This window comes from Toxotes jaculatrix, chromosome 23 (genome assembly GCF_017976425.1).
Source record: "Toxotes jaculatrix isolate fToxJac2 chromosome 23, fToxJac2.pri, whole genome shotgun sequence".
Lineage (NCBI taxonomy): Eukaryota > Metazoa > Chordata > Actinopteri > Toxotidae > Toxotes > Toxotes jaculatrix.
Window position 1 is genome coordinate 4,711,106 of NC_054416.1, and position 17,301 is coordinate 4,728,406.

The following is a 17,301-nucleotide window of genomic DNA, read 5'->3' on the forward strand; positions in this document are numbered from 1 at the left end:
AAAATGTGTATACACTGTAATTTAAATTGTCTTTTGCTGTTTGCAGTCTACCTACCATACTGAGAGCCATTTTGATCGACACACCTATCAAACTTATCTCTATTTTTGTGTTAAAGATGTAAATGTACATAATGGTGGTGTGTGTGTGTGATATGAATTAAAAATCTGTATAATTGAACAAGACCTTTTACGTCTCCTTCATCCGGCTGTATTGAACATTTTAGATGGCTGCACACAGAAATGGCAATGGTGAGGAGCTCTTGGCATTAACATAATTTTATTACACTCACAAACTAATCCACAGCATAGGCCAGTTTCACACAATCCTGTACACACTAAGGGGATGAGGGGCATATGGGTGCTTACACAGCAATCCCAAAAGTTAACATTGCGTCTCTGAACATACAAATTAATCATAATAATCCATGTAAACTGAAGCTGTTGTCAGACAGGACCATAGTTGGCATGCTCCTTGTCTTCTTGGAAAAGTAAAATATGCAATCAGGACAAAAACAAATCACTGCAGATATCTATCAATTATAAAACATCCTTCTGAATGGACCTGTGTAGTTTCTTTATGTAGCAGGATTAAAGCACACAATGCGGTACATGATTTAGAGTAGGTGGCAGGAGGTTTTCCTGACACACAAAGCACACAAAACATGTCCTTAATTTCTTGTTTTCCCTAATAGGAATAGTTTGAGTTTGAATACCACTCTCTTCAGATAATTATACTGTGAGCTGGGGCAATTTGAAGAGAACAAAATAAAACATTTATGAAGTGGAACAAGTAAACCTTAGTTTGTGTCACACTGTGAAGGCAAACACTGTAATCCAAACATGGGTATCCCTAAAACATCTTTATGCTACTGTTATCTCTACTTCATTGCGGGTCAGTGGAACAAATGATAACTCTGCTTAAATGCTTTCGGAAATTTAGACCTGTAGAAATAACACACACAAATTTTCTCTGGGTTGTGAATCTATAGCCAAACCTTGTTTCATTTTGAAAGTAACTTTTCCACCAGCCTACATGTGGAGTGTCTTGCCATTAACGGTGGGGGAAATGTTTGCAGCCAACACATTTTTGGCTGAGGGGAAGAGGCTGCCACAAGCAGAACCTGATCTAACTCTTTCTTCCAATGGCTCTGTGTTGCCTACAGTGCCACCAGGTGACTCCGCAACTGGTGGCTGTGTGTCTTCAGTGTATCCTCTTAGTGTAGGCATTGCAAAAGCTAAGGCATGTTTTGTAGTGATGGCTACAATGCAGGCTTGAAGTAGAGGCTTCTGGGAGAGCTGTGCATCTGTCCTCCTCGCAGAGCAAGAACCAAATGGAGAACAGAGCCTCCCTGGATTTTATAGTCTGCTGCTGTTTTCTCATCATTCCTGAGAAAAGAAAGGAAAGTGATGCAGAGTCAGACAGCACATATACCGCTACTGTTTTATTTTTACAGTGACAAAATGGATGATTTGTTGACAAAATTTGTGAGCTTGTGTGGTAGGTTGTTGCATTTGTTTTGTATATTTTATTATGTTTTTAATGTAGTTGATTATTAATGAATTTAGGGTGTCCTGGTCTTACATCTGTTTTCCACTGTAGATCAATCTCTGCTGCTGGGGAGGAATCCCCTCCTTCTCCTCCACCCTTTCTTTAATCCGCTCCACCTGGATGGAAATCAGTGCAAAACATATTGCTCAATGCTCGAACACACACTGAATAACTGAATACTGTACGTTGTTATCAGCACACAGAACAAGTGAGGAAATAAAAGATCACCATATACCTTATCTGTGGGCTCTATGTCAATCTCTATCTCCTTCCCAGTGAGTGTCTGTGATACAGAAAATTTCAGGTTATTATAAAGAAATTCATGACAATGAATACAACTCAGTGACTCGGTAATAACAACTGTTCAAATGTTATAATGGCTAACTGCTACACCGGGCTAAACGTTATGCTCGCTATGCCTTACCTTCACTTTAATCAGCATCTTTGTTGACTTGTTTTTACAAAACTCACTAGAACGGGATCAGTGCTATGTTTACACGTTAACTGAATCTATAATTTTCCCTAACTGTGGGTTGAAAGATAATATAATTATGTAGAAACTCGATATTCCCTTCCAAAAATTCAATGGGTGTTTCCTGTGTTTCTCAGTTTGTCCCACTGCCTCCCTTTTTGTCTGTCATCGGTTCCGCTTCAGTTGATTCCGGATTTTGCTTCATTTACTGTCGAAAAAGCACAAAATTTGCCCTAAAAAAATTATCTTTCAACAGCCTGAGCCTAGGCGCCAAGAAACGCGAACTGAAATATGTCTCGTAAATACCTAAAATTATCCTTACGGCAACAGCCCAACGTGGCGTAAAGCGAGTCTCGCGTTTGTAGTTTTTGCCTGCGCGTCGCCAACAAGCGGAAGCCCTTAAAAAACTACAAGGGGGGCTGTCCGTTGGTGTTCGCCCCCGTAAAGCTTCCCGCGCAAACAGGAGGAGAGGAAGCAGCCGCGCACACACAAAAATCAATCATACTTTTCTAAAGGTAAATACTTTCCATTGCTATATCTGTAACATAACCCGTTCTTTGAGCAGATGGTAGTCTTTTTCATGAGGTCAGTTTGCTAGTGGATTTAATTTTGACTCTTTCAACTGGTGTAACCTTGAATTTTGACATCGGGGACAGAAGAAGCGACGCTGTTCTGATCTGTGCGGTGCCGTTTCCTGTCAATAGCGTTAGCGATAGCATTTTCAGTAGCGTGTAAGTATATTTTAAACAGCCAGCGAGCTAACTGTGGCCTTATTGCATTTCCACAAAGTAGTTAAGATACTTCTGGGTAATGCTGATTCGTCTTTTGAATGGGATAAAGACAGTTGCCTATAATGGTCTCCTTCCAGACTAGACACCATTCCTGCTTGTTGTTACTGGCATTTGATTACCATATGTTTGTATGACTGAATGAAGGGGGGTTAAAGAAGGTGCACAGAGCAAACATACTGACCTCTGACCTCCCCCCTTTTTTCCTCCTCAAATTCTCATTCCAGGACTATCTCCTTCATTTCTATCTTTTTTTTTTTGTTACACTACCTACTGTTTCCAAAATGCCTCGCATTGAGAATGACATCAAGCTGGACTTCAAGGATGTGCTCCTCCGTCCAAAGCGAAGCACACTCAAGTCTCGGAGCGAGGTGGGTATACAGCTGTGGGTTTTTTCCCCCACGTGGAACCTGACTGACCTAAATACAGATGTTTCCATTTCCTGACCCTTCAGTAATCACACATCCACATTGACACGTAGTTGTTCAGAGAGGAAAATGTAGTAGCCCACATCTATAAAATATAAGCTCCTGCCGGCCTGTGACTGTAGTAACACATTGTGAATCATAAATAGAACTTCTCAAATCCCTAAAGTAAATGGGTTTTTAAGTTAGTTGAACAAACTGTCAGGTACACTAAGGCCTTGTTCTTTTCTATTTCAGGTGGACCTGATGAGGAGCTTCACCTTCAGGAACTCCAAGGGTAGTTACAGAGGGATCCCCATCATCGCTGCTAACATGGACACTGTGGGGACCTTTGAGATGGCCTTGGCTTTGCACCAGGTCAGCTGTGGGTGCCATGAGATTGTTCACATTGCAATAACATCTAAAGGCCCCTTTAGATGTCTCTGCGTAAATATTTTCATTAATGTTTTATTCTTTGTCTCCTTCACTAGTTCACTCTCTTCACCACGATTCACAAACATTACTCCGTGGATGACTGGTCGGAATTTGCAGCAAAGCATCCAGAATGCCTGCAGGTAATTAAAGTGTTAGTTATTATGTAGCACTTAATTTCGGGGAGTTTATTAATGGGGGTACTGGTGGCACAACTCTCTGTCTTCTCTGTTTATCTCCCAGAGTTTAGCAGTGAGCACAGGGACCGGAGATGGTGACTTTGAGAAGATTTCAGCCATCTTGGCGGCGGTGCCACAGCTGCAGTACATCTGTGTAGACGTGGCAAACGGTTACTCTGAACACTTTGTCCACTTTGTCAAAGACGTCAGGCAAAAGTTCCCCTCACACACTATAATGGTTAGTAATTGTCTGTCTAATGCTTATAAACTACAATAGGAGGGGCTAAAAGAAGGAATGGATGTTCACTTGTTAACATTTCTTGTGTAAGTGATGAACAAAAACATTTCCTATCAATATTTTTATTCTGTTCAGGCGGGAAATGTGGTGACTGGAGAGATGGTGGAAGAGCTGATCCTGGCTGGTGCTGACATCATCAAAGTAGGCATCGGACCAGGTGATCACAGCATAACGTTCACTAACACATTTCTATGTTAAAAGAGAATATTATCTCTTCCTCATCTCAAGCAGATATAAACTTTTTTTTGATAGACCTTAACCTTATCTTAATAGTCTGTCACTATTTCTTAACACAAAAGCATTCATGACTTACTTGCTTGAAGTATCACATGGGTATCCAGTCAATTCAGACTCCGTTATCTGAGTTGTCATAGTTGTCTCATTTTCCTGTGTCTGTGCTTCTTAGGGTATATACAGATGCTGTGTAGCAACCCCCACCATTTTGCACAAACACACCACAAACAGTGCTGTTTCCTGTTTGCAAGTCGTGGACTATAGACTAGAAATGTTCTGTGTCTTCCTCTTCAGGCTCTGTGTGCACCACCCGCAAGAAGACAGGGGTGGGGTACCCCCAGCTTAGTGCTGTGATTGAGTGTGCTGATGCAGCCCATGGACTGGGCGGCCACATCATCTCTGTAAGTAAAATGACTGATCCTCTGTTTGGGCGAGAGTTGGATGAGGAGTTTGATACCACTCTCATGGCTGTGCAGTAAATATGAGGGTGCAACCTGCAGCTGGTTTGCTTAGTTTAGCATAAAATAGATTAAACAATTACTTTATTTCAGCCTGAGATTGTGCAGGCGTATCTTACAGGCATGATGAATATAACACTGATTACATGGTGCTTTGTTTTGTCTTTTCCCCTCTCTTCCTTTTCCCACAGGATGGGGGATGTACTTGCCCAGGAGATGTCTCAAAGGCTTTTGGTTAGTTTTGAACTCATAGTCCAACCATGGAAAGATTTCTTTCTGATAAAGCAGACTTATAACTGTTAGCCTGTTTGAATGTGACTCTCAGGTGCTGGAGCAGACTTTGTGATGCTGGGTGGGATGCTGGCAGGCCACTCAGAGAGCGGGGGCGAGATCATTGAGAAAAACGGCAAGAAATACAAACTGTTCTATGGAATGAGCTCTGACACAGCAATGAAGAAACATGCAGGCGGCGTGGCTGAGTACAGGTCAGTGTCACAGTGCAAAATAAGTGTCACTTTCTGGATGTTTTCCTGTCAGTATAGATGACTGAAGCTACAGTGTGCAGTGATGATTGCTGTGAACACTGTGCCCTCTGAGGATAATGCTCATGTTTTGAGGGGTTTTTTTTATGCCCCCCACCCCCATCCAGAGCGTCAGAGGGGAAGACAGTTGAAGTTTCTTACAAAGGTCCGGTGGAGGTGACAATACGAGACATCCTGGGCGGGGTCCGCTCCACCTGCACCTATGTTGGTGCAGCCAAGCTGAAGGAGCTGAGCCGCAGGACCACCTTCATTAGAGTCACCCAGCAGCTCAACACTGTTTTCGGCAATGACAGTTGAATTTCCATCTTTAGATCAAAGGATAAGTCTGCATCACTGCCTGTCTGACACCTATATTGATACTTAAATACTGTCCTTTTTATCCTTAGTAGTTTTTGTTTCTTTGAGGAGGGGTTCAAGTTCAAGTTTGAATTCCAATGCAATTTTAGTATATTTTAAGCGCACAGACTCAGAGTTGCTTTAGATTCTGAATGATAATTTTATCATACAAGCCACAGAGTGTTTCTGTGGTCGGTGTCTCAACACGGCAATATGTATGCTAGAGCAGTAACTCCTCAGCTCTCTGCATGCCTGCTGCCTCATCATTCCAATGCAAGGTCCTTACTTGTTCTTTTTACATGTGTGCAAAAGTATGTCTGTCTATAAACAGCTACTTACGTCTCCTCTCTGTGCCGAGATAATACTGTAAGCCTTTGTCACCCGTAGATAAAATTAGAGCAAATGTCATTAATTATTTAGAAAGCATAAATATGTATTTGACAATGGTGGCTAATGGAACTGTAAAATTGTAAAAATTCAATCATTCCATCACTCATGATAATTTGCACTTTAGTGATTTAAGGTTTGGGAATCTATTCCATTTCTGTTATTGTCTCCTGGGAATGTTTTGACACCATAGTGTCATACTACTGCGTATGTGTCTTGCATAATTCAACTTTTTTTAAAATAGTAGATGAATTAGATTTGGGGCTGAATGCTCGTACAGTAGGAGAGCGAATACACCATATGCTAAATTCATAGCAGAGGTGTTATTCAGTACAATATGCATCTTTTCTCTTCTCTGGTTCTAGCTTCTCCTGATCAGTACCAAAGTTTGTGTGGGCCTATTTAAGTGATGTGCACATTTGAATGATTTTGTGAGTCACAGCCTTGAAAGTAAGTGATCATTCCTTGGAATTAGCCTTTTTGCACCGTCAGTATTATTATGGTATGGTTTCTCCTCACACATTTCTGTAGTTACTCCATTTCAAACGGTTCTTACATGATCTCTGTTGTGTCTTTTTTTTTTTTTTATCTTCACATTGCTCTGAAAAGGTTTTTATGTTGATAAAACATAAAATTAAAATGCAGTTTTTTATTCACTTTTTCCACTTCACCTTTTATCCCAACATTAAAAAAAAATCCACATTTTATCATTTTACTGGCTTTATTATTGATCGGATGATTCACAATGTATGCATGATACAGGAGCCACAGATTTCCTTGTTGCTGTTCTGACTTAATAAGACCAAAACTTTGCAAGATACTGTGAGAGCAATGACACAACCACCACCAGCTGGTGGAGATAAACACCTTAAACTGGCAGGCAAGGTAAAAAGGTAGAAGCATTACAGTTACACCAACTTAGTGGAACCACATAAAGCCATAGGTGCAGTCAGAGGATGAGTTTGTAGTAACACTTACATAAACAAAGGGGATATGGACACCCCATTTCATAGATAAAGTCTGGAGTAATAGAACAAACAGTTCATTTTACTACTGGGTTGTTTTTAAACTTACACAGAGACTTTCAGAGAGGTATGAACTAAAAGCCATTGATTAACCAAAGTCCGTCATAATTTCGATGTCTTCTTTATACTGACGGAAAAGATGAATAATTAAGAAGAATTAGCTAAGTTTACTGCGTTAAAAGAGCTACTTAGCAAGCTAACCTACTCAGTGTGTCGTTAGCTAACGTGATATTTGAACCAACACTGGCGCTAACGTAAGTTAATTATTTCATGAAATAATCAATTAATCAGCTGATTCGCAATGATAATCAATGACTCATAAAGTTACTGGATGTTAGTCAGTGGCAAGAACTGACATAACGTTTAACTTTAGTGCCAATTTAGCTAAGGTTAGCTGGTGAGCCATAATAATGCTAATTAAACACCAGTGTTAAGTTTATTCCTTTAGTGTTAACATTAGGCTACATGTTTTCAAATAACTACTTGTAGTTGTATCTCTAATATATGTCTATAAGTCTCTTCGTTTAATTTAATTCAGCAGCAAATAAAATAATGCCTTGTTATATGTTAAAATTGAAAGTTGCAAATTAAGTTAAAGTTCACAACCTTTCGATTGCCTTTTAAAGAATTTGGGAATAAACATTTTCCTCAAAATGTATTGATGACATTTTTGGGATCAGCCCTTTCTATTTGTCTGCTCTTTGCTGGAGTAGGTACCACAGGTGAGGAAGACTGAGGAGATGGCTGATGGAGGGCCACCTGGGCTCAGACAAAAGACTCCTGACGCTTGTGGAGAGACTTCGACAGACACGAACCTCGCCCCAGAGGCTTTCAGCATGAACCAAAACAGTGCACTGTGCCTCCCACTGCTGTCTGAGGATCAGAAGCTTATATGGGTGCACTCAAACCAGATCAACCTACAGATGGATGGTGCAGCAGAGCTGGAGAAGGCCTTTGACAGGTTCCCGTACCTGACACAGGAAGAGACAGCTGCGCTGGCACAGCATTGCTCCCTGCACCCAGACCAGGTGAAGGTGTGGTTCATGCTACAGAGGCTCCGCTATGGCATCAGCTGGGACTATCAAGACATTCAAGAGGTCTGGAGGAAGCTGAAGTTAAGTCAGGGAAAGGAAGAGCTGCAAAACCTGCAAAAAGAGGATAAAAGAAAGAAGAAGAAACGGGGGAGAGAGGTAAAAGAATCTGGTGGGAAGAAAGCAGGAAAGGTCACAGAGGAACAGAACACAAAGGAGGGATGGATGATGGGAGAAAATGGGAGGGCTAATGAGCAATTTGAGAGAAAAATGAAGCAGAAGCAACCATTGAAGAAAAAGGAGGACAGAAAAGTAGGAAAAGTTGAGGGAGACAAAGGGAACACTCGGAAAAAGCAGAAAAGGATGGGAAAGAGGATGAAGCAAGACGATGATGGTATTGTGGAGAGAGCCAGACGGATCTACTGCAGTGCAAAGACAAAGACTCAGTTGGAGATGATGAAGGTGGCTTTCTCTCACTGCCAGTATCCAAACAGAGAAGTGTACGACCGCCTGGCAGCGTTGATTGGTATCCCTCGTTACATGTTGGTTCAGTGGTTCGGTGACATGCGCTATTACATCAAGAAAGGACGGCCGCACTGGATGAGTGAGAAGCAGCACAGACATGCACTGGTCAACATCAAGTACCGGCAATGTCTGAACATGCTGGCAAAGGAACAGTCTAGTGAGGACAGCAGGAAAGGCAGCCTGGAAGAGGAAGGCTGAGAGGAGCGGAAGCTCTGGCAAGGAAGAAACTGTAAAGGTACCTTCAGAGTAGAAATGATGCCACAGCATCTGCATCTATTATTCCACTAAAGGGAATAAAGATAAATCACCTCTCAGCATTTGGATAGATCATAACTTTGTCTTTGAATTTGTGTGTTACTGGTTATTTGGAGTCAAGCAGTTTGCTCTGAGCTTTTTTCACACAGATGTTTGATGGAGGTTAACAAGTTAGACACATTCCTGTGACTTTGCGTATTCTTTAATATGGAACTTGTTTCACTGTTGTTGCTGATTTCTTAATATGTTTGCTGACATACACATAAAGTATTTTCAGAAAGGTACTCATTTGCAACCTAGATGCAGTTTTCCATTATGTGCATTCCTCTGTACTATGCAGATGTTTTTATTGTCATTTCAGTAAAACACTTTCATTGCTTGTTGCTCGAACATGATCCATCTTATGATTAGTTACAACAAAACATTCAAACTACAACAACACAGCTACAAAATGAGTGATGACGTTTTTCTCAGCAGATGAATGTTTTATTTTTTCACCAGTAATCTGGCACACCAAACAATTATGTAGAATATATTGCACAAAAAATAGAAAAATAACTTTAATAAGTATGACACTCCTTCTCATGTTATCCAACTACATTACTAAGCTTCCTCTGCCGTTACTAAAGACAGTTTCTGCGTTTCCTTCACTTAATTGTTAAGGATTTGCGTTTGTGTGTGAAATACTGCTAACATTTACAGATGTTACCTCAACAGATGTTCATTTCATCTCAAAGAGATAAACACCCGATCAATTAAACAATACAAAGGCTACCCAATGAGATGCTTAATGGTAAGAATAAATTCAGGATATTTCAGACAAACCTATCAATTCCTTATTAAATCAACAATATCACACATATATACTGTGTGTTCCATACAAATAGGCCTCTCTTGGCTCTTTCAGTTCCAGCTGGCTGTGTACTCTGCCCTCTGCGGCTGCCAAAATTCAGCACCTTCAATAATGCGACGGATCATGGAAGCGGAAGTGATGAGCAGGTGTCCAGCAGCCTGAAGGAGGGTGGAGGCCACACGCAGAGCCTCTCTGAAAAACCCAGCCGAGATAAAGTGTCATCAGATACCACATTCTACTGACACTCTGCTGCATAAGCCCTACCCATGTCACATTCAGTGTTAAATGATTAAGCCTTTGATCAATGGCATTGACTGCAAGTTGTCCTACATTTGGACTTTGGACTAAATTTAGTAGAAGTATTTCACATATCTTCTGAGAGAGAAAACTAAGGTACAAGGGAAGGAGCAGTACAAAGTACATTTACTCAGTGTCAGCTTATCCTGCGTTTATATGTGTACTCCACTAAAGAAAGAAACCCTCATAATAATCTATAAGAGATATGAAATATAGTGCTTGGTTAAAAACTAAACCAAACTTTCTGGCTTGTTATCCTTTACCAAAAAAAGCTGTTGGCAGTTCCACCAAGTAGTTATTTCACCTCTAAACTTTTCAGAATGCTTTATTTGAATAGCTGATTGTACCAACATTTGTATTGATACTATTACTTTTTAATGATCTGAACACATCTACCACTGAAACGATATGAAGCAGACTATTCTTTGATACGTCTTTTCTGTAATGGCCTTCAGCACTTTGCTTTACCTGAGGACTTTCTTGGGCCCCAGACACTGGAAGTCAGCGCTCACTGAGTACAGGCCTTGAAATGTGGCCTTGACACTCAGGGAACCAAACACATCCTTAGGGCTCAACCTGTAAAGGTCAAAGGTGACACGAGCGATGTCTTTTCCGGTCCGAGGCTTGTTGTGGTCTTGAGATTTGGGTATGACTGCACCCTGGGAGGATCAGCAACAACAGTCAAATTTATTAAATATGTGTGATGCTCTCAGTACTATTATAGTAGACAAAAAAGATGTCCTAAACCCATATGAGCCCTAAATCTGTTGATCCTGTGTAAGGTATGATATAAATAAATATGGGCCTGTACACTGAATAACATTATGCTCATTTGGTCAAACGTACTGGCTGTGGTCTCCAAGTCTGTCCGGGCTCCAGGGCCATGAGAACAGTGTTGTCTGGCAGCGTCATGAGGAACTCATCGGAGTCTACCTCTGTACCATCCTCCTCACAAACCAGAGACAGAGACACTGCAGACAGGGACAGCAGCAACGCCTGGCATACCTACAGCACAGATTCAAGCCAATGTTACACCCAGAGAACCTTTTGGATAGACACAGACATCAGTTTTGGATAAAGTAAATAGGAATAGATCCATATCTCTTGGTTGTAATTTCACTCATATAACATACATATCTGTAATCTTTACCGTCTGACTCTATCACACTTTTAAAGTCCTTTTCACTCATTGTCTTTATTAAATCTCATGTTGAATGTATTACTTATTACAGCATCACCACCATTGTGTGTTCCCCTTTTATTATTTTTGTACACTATTCTTTACTTTCTTATTTCAACCTTTAGCATTTTTTTATTTTAAATTTGCCTGTTTTTAGTGTTTTTGCCATTTTAGCAATTTTTCCTTACCTACTTTTCATCTTGTATACAGTATTTCCTGTAAGAGGCTGGATCCCGATCAGAACCTTCTCTTTTATTTCTTTCTATCATTTTTGTCACTCTCACCCTTTCTTTCAGTTCCTCCAGGGTCCCAGCTGTGATGCCCTTCCTCGTCTCTCTGTTGTGACAACACACTCTGAAAGGTCGTTGTGGTGGGGACCACACTCGCTTGGTTACTGATCTGTGGGCAGACAAAACAAAAAGGTAATTAAATTAATTTGTTGAGCTCCATTTAACAAATGTTTTCACAGCAGACACTTTGACTTATCATAGTAGAAAAAACAGGATTATAATGATGGCTCATGAAGCAAATCCACACAATATCAAGGCCAAAAGTAATGCTTGACTTACTTGATTAATGAAGATGTGGTATCCATTCTTGTCAGTGTCCTGTTGTCTCTCCTCACAGCGTTATTGTTTTGGTGGGTGTCTGGTATGACAAACTGTAATAATGTCAGTACTTCATGTGTTTGACCCAGCAACTGAACTTTGATCCAAACCTGGTGATTACTCAGATACAGAACGACACAGGGCAAGGTTCATCTGGCCTATCGGAAGAAAAAAAAAAATAAAATAAAGCAAAACAAGCCCAACTAATACCAGATATTTGAGAGTTTAAAACAATATGTGATGTTTTTAAAAGACTATTTAACACAAATAAACCGTCCCCTCGTGTTTGTTTTTCCTTTTACATGTTGTGACCACAACGTGTACTGAGAGACATGTTACAGTTTAAAAATAAAGTTTTCAATGTTGTCTTTCTGAATGCCCTCAGGAATTTCCATTAGGCCATTAGGTTTAATTAGCAAATGATATTCTTCAACATCCCTCCTCGCTTCTTATAACATTTTATTTTCTTTTAATGTTATTATAACTTTTTAAGCCATAATACATTTAGCAAAGCAATAAAACAGATGTAAACTGGCCACGGCGACGTCTGGCGTGTGACGTCAGTACGTCATGTCCAAAGAACAACATTGGGTGGGCTTGTTTTTATATATTATAGTGCACGCGTGGACGGAGTTCCTCGATGTCCTCTCCTCACAGTATCGAAGCACCGCCAATTCGGGACACGCAAAGTGAAGAATCAAGCGATTGATATAATTGTGGTGAAGGCGCGCGGATGAGATGCAGAACTTTCCGTAACGGTGTTGCTAGCTTTGTTTCTAGCGGGTAAACAATAACAACAGTGCGACTGACATGTAGATGAATAACTCCAGTCAGCGTCGGAGTTAGTAAATATCATCTCAGCAGCATTTCGTAATTAACTTTGCCTGGGTAGACTGTTGACTCCTTGTCAGTTTTGAAGCTTACTCGTGGAGCAATTTGTCTATGTTGCTAAGCTAACGTTGGTTTCTTGACGTCGAGTTTTGGTCATTTAACCTCCCTGGCTTTGCTAATTTGGACTGGTTCAGTGGAATGGCCACAAGGAAGCCTAACGAAACTAGTAAGTCTTGAGATAATAACTGGGGCAAGACACAGCCGGGTAACGTTAGATCAATCGGTGTGTTTGACAGCTGATGACGGACTCTTGCATTAGCATTACTGTTTTGGCTGTGGCTAGCAATGCAACACTGAAAGCATCAGTCCATGGAAACAAGCACAATGTTTCAACCATGCATGATTTAGGTAGCTAGATTACTGCCATGAAGGGACTCTGTAGTCTGTGTTTTGTCTCCTGCACAGATGTCAGCCTTCCTTTCGCTGCACTTCAGCTCCTGGCCCCGCCTGTGCGTCTGGTGTCTGCAGCTCTCTGGAAGGTCCTGAAGCAGAAGGATGTGATGCAGTATGGGGTTGTGGAGGAATTTGTGACATCGGCCTGTGAGACTGTCCCTGGGCTGCTCACCATGAGACACCAGGGCAAGCTGGCACTGGGATTGAGAGGACGGGTGAGTCTTACAGGAGAAGAAAGAAGAGAAGTCAGCCTTTACTGTGTGACACCCAAGATACCAGATTTTCTTGATGTTTCGTTGTTATATTCCTGGCTTATCACACATATGTAGTGCACGGTTCATTGTCCTCCGCCTTCCTTTCAGCTTATCTTGGAGCTGTGCAGTACACAACCTGATGTGAAGGTGATTGAGCCTCACCTGAAAAGGATCTGTGCTCCAGCTGCCCCTTCATCCTCCTCAGCTTCTACTGTGGTAAATTAAGTTCAGGATCTCACAACAAATTGCATTGCCCTTTGTTACTGTAAACAGTTTGTAGGCTTTTATTCCAAACAAATCCCAGAGACAGTATCATATCGTTACCATGTCACAATGTGGATGATGTGTCTCTAAATCATTTCTCAGCTTTGCCGCTTATTTATACTGTTTAAATATTTGTATAAATTCCAAAGGATTGCCTGATTGATTACAATGTTTAAGCAAATGTTCTTGAAATTTGTATGACATACAGTGTAATCTTTGCCCTTTTGTCTCCTAGAGGAAGGATGTAAAAATTATGAGAACAGTTGAAAGTTTCCATTCATTGATTCACACACTGCTAACAGACCCAGCAGAGAGAGAACAGTTCTTCAAGGTGAGTGCCTCTCCTCCAAAGTCACAGTTCAGCAGCAGCAACAGCTAACGGTTTTAATCCATGTTCAGCCGATGTACACAGGAATGTAAAAGCCAACAACTCTGATTCTTTCTTCTGACAGGAGGAGTTTCCTGCAGATTATGGTCCAAAATTTGATGAGGAACTGGAGAAGCTGCTGTGGGAGTTTTTGATTCGACTGGACCAGTTGCTTCCAGTTCCCAATCTAGCTCAGGTAGTGAGTGTGTTTGAGAGCACCTTCCCTTGTTTAAAAATAACTTCATTTATTGCTGTTTTCATGACTGTTTTGACTGTTTTAACACGGTTTATATACTTATATACTTAAAGTCAACCTCAAGTTGTTTTAAGGAAACTTTGACATTTAATAATTTGCCTCCAGACTGTGTCATGGCTCAGTGATGCCCCCCCTGTCCTGGAGGAGTGTGCTCGGTCAGCCACCCAGCCCCAGCTCCTCAACATTTTGCTTCAGCATCAGGCCTGTCTTGGTCATCTTGAGTCAGCAGGTTAGGGCGAGATAACTTCTTGCTACGATAGCTGTGACAGCAAGACTTTTAGTGTAGATTTCTAATAATTCCAGTTTTCCATTCTGTTGTTTGCTTTTTTGCAGCATCCCTCCCTCCAAACATGGGAGACACCATCCTGGATTCACTTTCTCTGCCACCATCTGGAAAAGTCCCTTCAAATAAACCAGCTGGGGCCAAAATGTCTGCTGTGGACCAGTCTGATGGCACACATGCAAGAGATAAAACACAATTTATTACACCTGTTATTGGACTGATATCTAATGAAGACGTGCCTATCATGATCTCTGCCAGGAAAGGGGCACTGAGAGCTGACGAGTCAACCAGCTCAGAAGATGCAACAAACAAGCTCGTAGACCCAAAAGATAACTTGCAATTCACTGTGGTTAAAGAGAGACAAAACCCCAATGACAGTGGAGTGAAAAAGGGCAAGGAACAGCTGGAGGAGGAGAGGAACACCTCAAAAAGAAGCAGAGGAGTGAAACGCAAGCTACCTGACAAAAGACAAAGTGAATTTGATGAGGAGGAGGAGGAAGATGTGTTAGGCATGACCAGCTCTGGGGCAAAGAGGATAAGTAGGGGCAGGCAGGGTAGGGGTGACCAGAGGACAAATGACAGCAAAGAAGATGGAGCGGAAACCATAAGAAACGAGGAGTGTAATGGAGCAGTCCTGGCAACGTGTATGAGCCAGCTGGGCGTCAAAACGCTCCACCTGCCTGATGATCCATCCCTCTGCTCCATTTTTGTGTCTTGTCTGAGGAACCAACCCAGAGTTATTATCAAGAAACTGTCGGTGGCTTCCGCTAGTGCCAACAGGACCGGTAGAGGAGGAAACTGCTCACATCAGGAACAACAGAATCAGAGGAGGAAGTCACCAGTCAAAGCTCCAACATATAGAAGCACCAGTGTCCAACTTCCAAAGCCTGACTCAGACATTTCTGGCTTGGATGATAAAGAGTAAGATGGTTCAAAGTATGCCTTAGCATTATGTCAAGTTTATATTGAAAGAACTTGGCCTTTAGCTTAAGAACACCTCCTAAGTTACATTACGTGTTCTCGATTCTGCTAAATAATATTTGTGTTAAATTATGAATGTTAAATTCATATACAGTTTCAAAACAATTTAATTTATGTAGCATCAAATCATAAGAAACATTATCTAAAGGCACTTTACAGAGTGAGTGGAATGTATTTCTGTTTCAGAACAAATCACTGGACTAACGGGAACCATAGTACAAAAAAACAGATATTCTGGTCTGCTGTTGTTTTAAATTTCAATATAAGCAAATCAGACACTGTAAGTTGACCTTGCATGAGGATAGTTGACCTTATAACATATATGACTGTATAAAAAAATGTTCACTTAGTTGTGGGCACTTTAGCATTGTTGACCGTGGTTGCAACATATACAATAAAAACAACTGTTTTAGTTCAATGGTTCTATGTTTCATTTGGTTTTTCCCTCTCTCTGTGAGAAAGCATTAGCAATTTAAACATGTGTACATGATATTGTTGACTGTTATTATATTATCTGTTATTTACCTGTGTTTCCTAATTGTATTTAGAATTAAATTATAAATGCTCCTGGCAAGGCAGATCAATCGCATCTTAGTTAATGATTTTCTTGTCTTTTTCCATTCACCATTTACCAGCTATTTAAACTATGACTTAATGGATTCATTATGTTGTTTCCACTTAACAGAAATCTTCCTGTTCTACCGAGTATAAGCTGCTCTCCCTCTCAACAACGGAGTAACACAGGTGATTTAACAAATCATGGAAACTTGACGCAGGGAATTTCAAAAAATAATGAAAATCATGTGCACAGTTTCACTGTTTACTTTCATGTTTAGAGTTGTTGGGCCTTCCTGGAGAAAGTGAAGACTATGTAGCTGATTCTGAGGATGAGGCGACAAAGAACTTCAAAGGCAGGGTATGTATGCTCAAATGAGTAAACGGTTTCTATTGTATTCAAAAGACACTTTAAGCCTTTGAAATCTAGAGTTCTAGCAAGTGATAAGTTCCTTAATACAATAAATAATTGTCCTGTTACAGTTGTACCAGTATTTCAGTCACCTTTGGGGTTTTATCAGATGGTGTATGTAGCAGTAAAACATGACGAGCTGTAGCCTGTGCTCTCCTCACTGTTTTCTGACTGTCTCCCTCAGCTGTTCATGAAGCGCTACTACAAGACCAAACACGGCACGTACGTTCCCACTCTGAGGGAGTTCTGGAAACCCGGGATGACACAGCGGGGCTTGCTGTCTGCTCACAGTAAACGCAGGTGAAGCATTTTCACTGCCAAGTAAATCTAGTAAATGCCAGAGGACTTGGACTGTGGCTAAGTTTCTCCACCAGTTACATTGACTGAAAAGCAGAAGATATTCAACATTCACCAGCCAGTGTCTGATGGACATTTTTTTATTAGCTATCTTTCTCTTGATTTCTGTTGTAATTGTAGCCAAATCTGATTGATTTAAACTTGAATAAGTGATGAGTTTTCATGGAAAACAAGCCCTGAAATGGCACTGATACTAATCATGGCGAAGCTTTGTGACATTATAAATTGTTACTGTACAGTTTGTTTATAAAGTTCCAATAATATTATCTGTTAATGCAAATGAGTACCTTTTTTAAAAACTTTTTTAACCTGCAATACGTAATATGTTTAGTTAATAAAGGTTTTTGTTGTTGCAGTCATATTCTGTCTCAGAAAACTTTATCACTTTCTATATGATCTTGTATTTCATCCACAGTGTTAGTGTCATTGGATCAC

At 40.8% G+C, this 17,301-nt stretch overlaps 5 protein-coding genes across 6 annotated transcripts; 3 read left to right on the top strand and 2 right to left on the bottom strand.

Annotated features, from left to right (window-relative positions):
* Positions 1-260: 260 nt before the first annotated feature.
* On the bottom strand, positions 261-2,405 carry nedd8 (NEDD8 ubiquitin like modifier). Its single transcript, XM_041031402.1, has 4 exons — positions 1,974-2,405; positions 1,785-1,832; positions 1,583-1,665; positions 261-1,386 (listed from the first exon to the last, which is right to left on the bottom strand). Exons 1-4 carry the CDS (start codon positions 1,989-1,991, stop codon positions 1,260-1,262), a joined length of 276 nt encoding a protein of 91 aa, XP_040887336.1. The 5' UTR covers positions 1,992-2,405; the 3' UTR covers positions 261-1,259.
* A 72-nt stretch (positions 2,406-2,477) lies between these two features.
* On the top strand, positions 2,478-6,784 carry gmpr2 (guanosine monophosphate reductase 2). Of its 2 annotated transcripts, none has more exons than XM_041031400.1 (10): positions 2,478-2,536; positions 3,037-3,180; positions 3,472-3,591; positions 3,705-3,788; positions 3,889-4,062; positions 4,198-4,279; positions 4,651-4,757; positions 5,006-5,048; positions 5,140-5,299; positions 5,464-6,784. In XM_041031400.1, the coding sequence occupies exons 2-10, from the start codon at positions 3,094-3,096 to the stop codon at positions 5,651-5,653; spliced, it is 1,047 nt and encodes a 348-aa protein (XP_040887334.1). In that variant the 5' UTR covers positions 2,478-2,536; positions 3,037-3,093; the 3' UTR covers positions 5,654-6,784. The 2 variants fall into 2 exon arrangements, with proteins under 2 accessions (XP_040887334.1, XP_040887335.1); XM_041031401.1 differs by lacking the exon at positions 2,478-2,536 and adding an exon at positions 2,666-2,752.
* Positions 6,785-7,844: 1,060 nt separating this feature from the next.
* homezb (homeobox and leucine zipper encoding b) lies at positions 7,845-8,858 on the top strand. The gene has a single exon (XM_041031810.1). It carries the CDS (start codon positions 7,845-7,847, stop codon positions 8,856-8,858), a length of 1,014 nt encoding a protein of 337 aa, XP_040887744.1.
* Positions 8,859-9,063: 205 nt separating this feature from the next.
* Positions 9,064-11,969, bottom strand: cideb (cell death inducing DFFA like effector b). Its single transcript, XM_041030777.1, has 5 exons — positions 11,815-11,969; positions 11,530-11,644; positions 10,912-11,070; positions 10,534-10,724; positions 9,064-9,960 (listed from the first exon to the last, which is right to left on the bottom strand). Exons 1-5 carry the CDS (start codon positions 11,838-11,840, stop codon positions 9,819-9,821), a joined length of 633 nt encoding a protein of 210 aa, XP_040886711.1. The 5' UTR covers positions 11,841-11,969; the 3' UTR covers positions 9,064-9,818.
* A 616-nt stretch (positions 11,970-12,585) lies between these two features.
* On the top strand, positions 12,586-17,225 carry tinf2 (TERF1 (TRF1)-interacting nuclear factor 2). The gene is made up of 10 exons (XM_041030775.1): positions 12,586-12,910; positions 13,150-13,352; positions 13,500-13,607; positions 13,891-13,986; positions 14,108-14,218; positions 14,384-14,507; positions 14,612-15,482; positions 16,228-16,286; positions 16,379-16,458; positions 16,694-17,225. Exons 1-10 carry the CDS (start codon positions 12,883-12,885, stop codon positions 16,811-16,813), a joined length of 1,800 nt encoding a protein of 599 aa, XP_040886709.1. The 5' UTR covers positions 12,586-12,882; the 3' UTR covers positions 16,814-17,225.
* The last annotated feature ends 76 nt before the right edge of the window (positions 17,226-17,301 follow it).

Coding starts and splice junctions, on each gene's coding strand:
- cideb (XM_041030777.1), bottom strand. CDS start 11,840: ATGGATACCACATCTTCATTAATCAA. Junction 11,645..11,814: donor ACCACATCTTCATTAATCAA/GTAAGTCAAGCA, acceptor GTCTGCCCACAG/ATCAGTAACCAAGCGAGTGT. Junction 11,071..11,529: donor TGGAGGAACTGAAAGAAAGG/GTGAGAGTGACA, acceptor TCTGTGCTGTAG/GTATGCCAGGCGTTGCTGCT.
- gmpr2 (XM_041031400.1), top strand. CDS start 3,094: ATGCCTCGCATTGAGAATGACATCAAGCTGGACTTCAAGGATGTGCTC. Junction 3,181..3,471: donor CACTCAAGTCTCGGAGCGAG/GTGGGTATACAG, acceptor TTTCTATTTCAG/GTGGACCTGATGAGGAGCTT. Junction 3,789..3,888: donor AGCATCCAGAATGCCTGCAG/GTAATTAAAGTG, acceptor TTTATCTCCCAG/AGTTTAGCAGTGAGCACAGG.
- homezb (XM_041031810.1), top strand. CDS start 7,845: ATGGCTGATGGAGGGCCACCTGGGCTCAGACAAAAGACTCCTGACGCT.
- tinf2 (XM_041030775.1), top strand. CDS start 12,883: ATGGCCACAAGGAAGCCTAACGAAACTA. Junction 13,608..13,890: donor CCTCCTCAGCTTCTACTGTG/GTAAATTAAGTT, acceptor TTTGTCTCCTAG/AGGAAGGATGTAAAAATTAT. Junction 13,987..14,107: donor AGAGAGAACAGTTCTTCAAG/GTGAGTGCCTCT, acceptor TTCTTCTGACAG/GAGGAGTTTCCTGCAGATTA.
- nedd8 (XM_041031402.1), bottom strand. Junction 1,666..1,784: donor ACATAGAGCCCACAGATAAG/GTATATGGTGAT, acceptor ATTTCCATCCAG/GTGGAGCGGATTAAAGAAAG. Junction 1,387..1,582: donor ATCTACAGTGGAAAACAGAT/GTAAGACCAGGA, acceptor TTCTTTTCTCAG/GAATGATGAGAAAACAGCAG.